Genomic DNA, 9,303 nt, shown 5'->3' on the forward strand with positions numbered 1-9,303 from the left:
GAGAAAATCGTTTCCGATCAATAACTCGTCATTGAATTGACCGATTGGCTTGATACTTCACATGTGCATTGGCCTTGGACAGTTGATGACTCTTATTTAAATTGGGATCACTAGGTCTAAGGTCAAGGTCACTATCACACTAAGTGGTTTCTGATCAATAACTCTTCAACGTGTTGACCGATTGGCTTGATACTTCACATGTGGGTTGAGCTTGGACAGTAGAAGAACCATATTGAAAACGGGGACAAATGTCAAGGTCAATATCACACATAAAGAGTACAATCATTTCCTATCAATAACTTGTCAAATGATTCACCGGTTGGCTTGATACTTCCCATGTGCATTGGTCTTGGACAGGAGATGACCCCTATTGACATTGGTGTACCTAGGTCAAAGGTCAAGGACACTGATACACATCAAGAGAAAAATTGTTTCCTATCAATAACTCATCAACTGATTCACTGATTGGCTTGATACTTCCCATGTTCATTTGTCTTGGACAGTAGATGACCCCTATTGAAATAGGGGTCACTAGGTCAAAGGTCAAGGTCACTGTTACACAATATGTGGGAAAAGCGTTTCTGATCAATAACTCATAAACGAATCGACCGATTGGCTTGATACTTCCCATGCGCATTGGCCTCGGACAATAGATGACCCCTATCAAAGTTGGGGGCACTAGGTTAAAGGTCAAGGTCACTGTCAAAATAGGTGTGTAAACTGTTTCCGATCAATAAATCATCAACAAATTGACCGATAGGCTTGATATTTTGCATGTTCATAGGCCTTGGACAGTAGATGACCACTATTTAAATTGGGGTCACTAGTTCAAAGCCATGTTTTGAGGGGCATATGTCTTAGACTGTGGAACACTTGTTTTTCCATAAGGTCAAAATCCTAAATATTGAAATGGGATATTGATTTATGCCACTGACATTAATGAACTTGTTCGACAGACAAGAGGAGCTAGTTTAAATGATTTTTTTTTAAGTAAATGCACTTTTTCACACTCCAGGTAAATGTCTGAATATCTATTTTACAGTTCCAATGTCACAATATATATTACCTGTATTTTACCTGAATTGCAAAATACTAAACAATACAGTCATGAATTTATTCTGTAGAAAAAATGAGGTAATTATGTAAAAATGTTAATGGAGCTATTGCCCTTACTCATTATATATATATATTATATATATAATCTTTTTAAATATACATGAGAGGAATTGACTTAAAATTTAATATAATTTATTAACACCTGTTCTATAAACTCATAAACAAAAGAGCTCAGAGAGAATTACTGGTATAAAACCTAAGAAGTCAAGTTTTAAGCAACCAAAGACACTACTCTGTTGGAATTTTTCAGGCCATTATATTAAAAATATGCCTTGATTAATTGTTTAAGTCAAAGCAAATGCGTTTGAAAAGTCAAAGCAAATGATTTGAGGATATGATTAAACTATTGTACACATATCCGCTTTACTATTCTTTATGATTCATCATAACAACAATTTCACTTCCAATCCTCAGTAAGTGCAAAAATGCGCAAAATGTGAACATGAAATATTTTTGTGTTTTTAGGTGGGATACATCAAAGTTCATTGAGCAAGGCATGGTGCGCAGCTGAACTACGGAAGTGCCCCTAAGCACTTGAACATTAGCCTGGTAGATAGAGTCATCAAATCTCATCTCATCTCATCTTCAACGCCTCAGCTGTGTGGGAAAGTTGTAAAGATGTCTGCAGTGGAGTTAATGGGTTTTTCATAAAAACTCACTATTTCATGAATTGTGAACTGATTATATTCAAATAAGCTCTATTTTTAGTATTATGTTTTTTATTCGTATTTGATGGATTTTTAGCTCACCTGATTTGGAAGTGCTCAAAGGTGAGCTTTTGTGGTCCGGTGTCAATTATTACTAAAAAATAATTACTCTGTGTGTTTGTTTATGCAGTTTCCTTACATTAATGTATAACTTTTTAATTTGTAAGATCTTTTTTGAGAAAAATGGTAAATTAAAAAAAAAAAGTTGCTTGAGCGGATTTTGACAAAATTTAATAGAGTATATTTTGATTAGATTATATTACTGTCAGTGGGCAGGGCATTTTCCTTAATTGGCTATGGAAATAAGTTATCCATGATCATGTTTGCGACCATTAACTTCAGTGATCTTTTTACCAGCTATATTTACTTTTGAAGTTGAATTTGTGATTCCATAATGCCAGGTGAGCAACCAGGGCCATCATTATTATATTACAATTTCTGTTCTTCATTATCTAGCATTTCCAAATATGTTGAAGTAAACATTAGTGATTTTGATTTGATTTTATATGAGAAAAATATAAGTGTAATCTTATAGCTGCTCTGTCACAGTAATGAGGTTGTAATCAGCTTGTAATTTTGAACTTTTCTGTTAGCAAGTGGACTCCAGAAGTCAAATTGATTGATTCTTTTTGACCACATGATAATTAAACTACAACAACCGAATAGTTCTAAAGACTGAAAGCGCCTTGAGATGCTGTTTAAATTGACCTTTAAGAATTTGTTGACTTGACTTAACCTGGAAGTTCGGAACTTTAATAATGTGTCAACCATGTTATTTCAAGCAATTCATTTCATGGTATATTGTTTTTTATTAATTTTAAACAATATTTTTTATTTGTGACATTTTCCTAATCTGTGACATGGCAGCTTTTAACTGTTGCTAAAATTTTCAAGACATGTTAATTTTGTTTAAAATCCTTGATTGTATGTTCATGCTTATTCAGCATAGCTGTTTGTTCCATGTTACGACCTGTCTAAAATGCCAATGGAAAGACCATAATGAATAATTTCTAAAATTTCATTTCAAACTTTACATTTGACAGTTCATTTTTCATTTAGTTATGTTATTTTCCATAAAATGAAATTGTTAAATGTTATTTACAATTTTCTTTCCACCTCTAAATTAAGCTAAGAAGCCAGTGTTTGGAATGCCGTTCTTTTATCACTGAACTCAGTAGGCCATGCCGCGTTGATTACTGCCATGCCAGTGGCAGATATACATTTATAAACTATCAGTTCTTAAAATGGCACAAAAGCATAATGATTGATACAGCTGCTTTGTGTGTACTGAATGCATTTTGAATTTGATTCTGGACTATTTACTAAATATACTTATTGATTTAATTCTGAAACATTTTCAAACATTTATTGTTCATGATTTTGTTTCATAAATTGTGTCCGATACAATTTCCCCAGTGAGATCGTTTAACGGTATGTTAAGAATGATGTCTTACAGTTCATTCTAACTTCATTGAGACTGACCATGTAATTGCATGCTATTGCCAGTTTCGAAATTATCATTGGCTCGAAATATATATATATATTAGGGATGGGAACGAATACTGGAAACAATATTCGAATATTCGTGACCGTCCGGAGCAAACTATTCCTGATTGCCACAAATGCCACTGTAAATCGTATCTTATGTGCAGCTTTGAAAAACAGGATCGAGTAATATTTTTTTTAAAGATCATTGATTATTATGCTCTTTTTTAAAATAAATACTGTTTAGTTTCATTAGACGTAAGATATTTCAGAAAAGCACATAACCGTAATTTTTTAATTTATTTCAATACTTATAATTGATCTGGATTACTTTCCATCGATAATATTTATGCTTTTGGTTTCGCTTTTTTTTCTGGAATAAAGAACCATTTAAGCACGATTGAATTGCTTTATATTTGAGAAACTTAATTCTGATTAGATAATCATTGATTTGCATATATGGTTAACGGAATTAAAACATACATACCAGATCTCGACAGGACAGTCCCGCCAGTTTGGTGATTGTTCCAGCGTCCCGATATGAGACAATTTGTCAAGATATTTGTTAAAACGTTCTATAAATTCACAATAAAATTCGCTATTCAAGCTCTGTCTGGCTAAAAGTGACCATCGCTATATATATAATCCCTTATTGCCCCCTATTGACAACCAACTTCTACTTCTCGAGTGCAACATTACCGGTATGTAAGGCGTAGACAGCTCTGTTAGACAGAATTTAAGATTAAAGGTTAACCAATCGCGAGAAAAAATCAGCATTTTCAAAGCTTAAACAATGTTCTGTTCTCTGTACTCTTCGATATGCATAAGGTATAGAAGGCTAAGTGAACAAAGCAATAAGTAGACTTATCAACTAAGTAAGAATTACATTAAATAAAGCTTAATTGAAACATAATTTAAGTGATGTACATATATTAATTCGGAAACTTGAAACGAATGAAGTTATCATTTTAAGTCCCCAATATTTAATGCTTAATGTCATGAACAGTAAATACATATTAGCTATTTAAATACAAACTTCAATAATTTGATACTCAATGCAAGTGATTTCGTTCCAAATAATTATTTTATGTCTATTTTACTCATCTCATATTTCAAATAAAGATTCTATCTCTCAAAACGCAGTGTTGCGAAACTGACACTTTTATTGCGTCAAACTTTATACAGCCGGGATTCGATCATAAATTTCGTGAAATTATGTACAAAAGCATAAAACTTTATTCACCCGGGATTCGATAATAAATTTTGTGACAACATATTTTTAAAAATATGTGTTCGTTTCGTTGTTTTGCTTCGTTGCACCCTACTTCGGTCCATGTGAGTTACTGTGTCGCTAATGTAGACTAACCACAATAGTTATATTACCCCGATAAATTTATGAGTTTTGCCATTCAATGCGTACACATCAAAGCCCCATTAACAATCAAAATCAATGAATATTTAGTTAATTATGTCGTAAAATAAAGTTAACCCATACAAAATCAGTGTTCCGTATATAATAGCCATAATTTCAACGCTAGATGTGGTCTGGTAACTTGTAAATGTATTTTATAAAATCTATGTTACCAGACCACATATAGAGTTCACATTTTGGCTATTGCTTTAGGGAACAATGATTTTGTATGGGTCAACTTTATTTTACGAAATATTTGTTGATTTTGAGTGTTAATGGGGCTTTAAATAATGTATTGTACCAAGTTTCGGACTACAACGAGCATGGTGTCCATTAGTTATTAGGTAAAGAGTGGCCTCTTTGGTTTGCTTTGAGTTTATGAAGATTTTCTTTCATTAAGTTCTTAAAAACGTCCACCTCTCGGTCACTAAAGGGTTTAGCCCATTTTTCGCTTATTTCTTTTGTGACAGAGTCAGAGGCCATATTGGACAATGTTCATCTGACAAATTGCGCGAAAACGACGTCATTTTCAGGGCTGCATTGTTGGTAATTTTACTCTGGTAAGTTAACAAATTTCAATGGTTAGGTTACAACGAAGTAACCATCGTTTATACAAATACACTTATCTTGCGGTAAGATAACCATGTAAATAACTGCGTTAATCAAGTTACTAATATTAATATTAACCACTGTTTATACAATTGACCGCTGAGGTTTAAAACCTGTCAAATTAGACCTGTTAAATGTTTATCAATATACGTAAATGCTTTACATAAATTTACTTTCATTTTCGACTGATTTTCAGAAAATAGTTTGTACATATTGCATAACTATGAATTAATAGTAAATCGACGATTGGTCCCTCTTCTTGTACCATCCCGTCGGCCAATTATCATCTCGTTCATTGATGGAAGCTGTTATCAAAGCAATGACTTATAATGGAGACCAAAACTGCGACTTTGTACATGTACTTGTAACTTTTTGGAAGTATATTTGCATACAAATAGAATATTCAAATATGAATTTTGGATACGAATATTCGGCCGATTTTCGAATATTCGGTCCCATCCCTAATATATATACATATCCATGCAAATCAACTTGCCATAAATATGTTAAATTTTAGACCTGTGCATTTCTCTAACTTACTACATGTATTTAAGTTTGAGTTAATATAAGGTTTTGCCGTACACAAACTTTGGTCTCAGGTTTATATATACTATCATGAATCATTTCAATAATGTTAAATACATTATTTTAAGATCATTGACTAATTCTGTATAGAATAAGGAAGTTTTAGCACATTCTTTTCCATAAGTATTTTTTTAAATGTATTTGTCAGAGGCAGTAAGTTTAATTTATTGTATTGCTTGTGGTTATATAATTAATATTCATACGCTGAAAACCTTTTTCAACATTATTTCTTGTCCGTATTAAGTTGGTTTATCTTGAAGATATTAAGTTTTCGAATGTCTCCCTTATTTTGTATTTTCTTCAAGTAAGTGTGCATATTACTAATACATAATTGCTATTTGGTCTGCTGTTTAGGATATGGGATCACTAGTTGATATACATGTATAACAGTTAATATGCATATGCATGGCATTTAATATTCTGATATCAAGACTGAGATTTGTAAAATGTTTATTCAAATATGTAAAACTTTGGAGATTTCAAAGTATTTTGTTGCCCAACAAGACAAAATAGATCAGCTTAACCATTTACCACTTAGATATTTGTCTTGTTCTGAGAAAACTGGGCTTAATTCATGTGCGTAAAGTGTTGTCCCAGATTAGCCTGTGCAGTCCGCACAGGCTAATCAGTGACAACACTTTCTGCTTTAATGGTATTTTTAGTTTGAAGGAAGTCCCTTCTTACCGAAAATCAAGTTTAAGCGGAAAGTGTCGTCCCTGATAAGCCTGTGCGGACTGCACAGGCTAATCTGGGACGACACTTTACGCACATGCATTATGACCAGCTTTCACAGAACAAGACACATATGTATTTTTACACATTTGTTGTCCCATAGAAAGTTAAATTTAATTAAAGACCTTTCTTACTAGATTCAAGTTTTACATTTTCATTTCCATACCTGACTGATGAGCAGCAAACAGCATTAAACCTGAACAGACTGTTTCTCGCAGGCTGTTCTGGTTTTATGCTGTTTGCACATAGCAATTTTCACTTTGCCTCTGAGTGGTGAAGGATAAATATCTATCTTTTACATATAATTTGTTCTTTACCGTTAACTACCGTTCATCTATGTTAATTTAGTTTTATTGTTTGTACTGTACATAAGCATATTTGCATACATATTTCAGTTTATTAACAGTCATTATTGTTATTCAAATTTTGAAACTGCTGTTAATTTTTATTTTAGATTCATAATTGTTTTATACTTTATTTGGCATTATGTGATATTTTTTGCATTCTGTGATAAGACTATTGACTTTTTATACACAAAGAGTTGATTTAAAGATTTGAATGATATGGTGAAAATTACAATATATTAACAATAAAAGTGAATCAAAAATTAAATGTGTTATTTTAATTAATTATGTGGATCATATCATTTTGGAGATATTGCCCTTTATTTTAGTTTTTTCACACTAATGTTTGTTGCAGAGCATAAGTCTTTGACTATGAAGTCTATCAACATGAAACTTCCATTACTATATGATCTGATTGTTAACCCTTTGCATGCTGGGAAATTTGTAGTCTGCTGAATTTCTAAAATAAGCATTTTTCTTAGATTTTTTTCAAAGAATACTATCAGAATAGCAAACAGTTTGGATTCTGATGAGACGCCACATTCTGTGGCGTCTCATCTTGATCCAAACTGTTTGCAAAGGCCTTTAAAATTCGGTTCCAGTGCTGAAAGGGTTAACTTCTGTTCATAGATAGCCAGATCACGCTGTGTACAAGAACCGGAGTACTAAGCATCAAGTACTTGTGGCATACATGCCTTATATCCTGCCTGGTTGGAATTTTTCCCAGTCTGTCCTGGCATCCTGCTGAGATGGCATATATACGGGTATATCAAAATAATTGCTTATACATTTCAGAATTAATAGATTATCTGTTGGTCATTCCTGATAACACCTTACTAAGAAGTAAATGTCGAAGTGGAGCAGCAGTTATACCCCTTAATCAAGTTATTGATGCTAAAGTTTCTGTGTATTATACCAACTGAGGTTTAGATATCACCAGCAAATGTGTGATTTAATTGGCAATTTATATTCAGAAAAATGCATGTTGATTTTTCACATAAATTTACTCTGACTGAAATAAGCAAGTTTAATGGGAATACCGTTGTGGCCATTGGATGTCAAATAAAGGAATATCCCAAAATTCTATCGGGATTGTCGTGTGCATGCTTACTTCTTAAAATTATCAAACATTTGTGTTGATGAACTTCTTCAACGCAATACGGGCCAATTTTTGCCAGATTAGGTTTGAACAATGTAAGAACTCTATTTCATTCTGATACAAGGCTCGAAAGCCTCACCTGCTTGTACCTTTGTGATTCAATTACTTCACATCAGAACTCTAAATCCGTGTTTATAATTGGCAAAAAACAAAGTTTGATCAAAATTAATTACTGAAAAAACTTTTGAAACATAAAAACACAGGCAATATTTATCCTGGAAACGTGCGCTGTTATTTTGACAAATTGTCTCCTAGCACCTACTGCAAATACTTGACCATGTTTAACTCTTTCAGTGCGGGAACCGAATTTTGAAGGCCTTTGCAAACAGTTTGGATCCAGATGAGACGCCACAGAACGTGGCGTCTCATCTGGATCCAAACTGTTTGCTATTCTGATAGTATTCTTTGAAAAAAAATCGAAGAAAATGCTAATTTTAGAAATTCAGCAGACAACATTTTAGCAGACGACAAATTTCCCAGCATGCAAAGGGTTAGAGATTGCTTTGGATTAGTTTTAGCAAATCTGCTGTTTAATTTTTAGATAATAATGAATTGAGAGCATGTTTCCAGATTTAAATAAAGCTTGTAGAATGCCTTATCCCGTCATAAATGGGTCGCAGTTATCAGTAACTTTGTGTCAGGAAGGAAATCAGCTGATAAATGTCAATAAACTGTGTTGCGGTATTTATCTGTTGGATTAAAATTGAGTGAATATTCCTGAAAGTGATGTTTCATATTCAAATATTTAAAATCATAGTTCAATAACAAAGAATAAATCTGGACGGGTCACATTAACCTTATTCTCACGCTTTATATTATTAGCATTATTATATGTAAAGTGAATCATTACCCATGCTATTTTTGGGTCTAGTTACTTAACTACTTTGTACTTTTAAGGTGATCGACATTTTGAGATATACTCACATGATATTTGTATATATAAAGGTATAACACATTTTGTTTAGGTTGCAAAAATAGGGTAGGTCGGAAGATTTTTTATTTTGCTCGAAGAGACATAACATAATTTTTTTATTAAAATATGATTTATGCAAATTATGCATAAAGTTAAATTTAATGTTACTTTATACACAAACTTACACTTTGCTAAAACTGTTTAAGGGTCACTAACAAAAGGGGCTCTGCAAGGCCATCTTA

At 32.7% G+C, this 9,303-nt stretch overlaps 1 protein-coding gene across 5 annotated transcripts in view; it reads left to right on the top strand.

Moving 5' to 3' along the window:
* Positions 1-7,257, top strand: part of LOC127844163 (MORN repeat-containing protein 1-like) — a 60,661-nt gene extending 53,404 nt beyond the window's left edge. For all 5 annotated transcript variants that reach the window (XM_052374196.1, XM_052374197.1, XM_052374195.1 and 2 more), the window contains one exon: positions 1,582-7,257. Coding sequence is in view for 3 of the 5 variants with exons in the window: in XM_052374195.1 (XP_052230155.1) it covers positions 1,582-1,627 (46 nt within the window). In the remaining 2 variants the exon portion in view is untranslated. The remainder of the gene's footprint in view (positions 1-1,581) is intronic.
* Positions 7,258-9,303: the final 2,046 nt, after the last annotated feature.

This window comes from Dreissena polymorpha, chromosome 9, assembly GCF_020536995.1.
Source record: "Dreissena polymorpha isolate Duluth1 chromosome 9, UMN_Dpol_1.0, whole genome shotgun sequence".
In the NCBI taxonomy this organism is placed as follows: Eukaryota; Metazoa; Mollusca; class Bivalvia; order Myida; family Dreissenidae; genus Dreissena; species Dreissena polymorpha.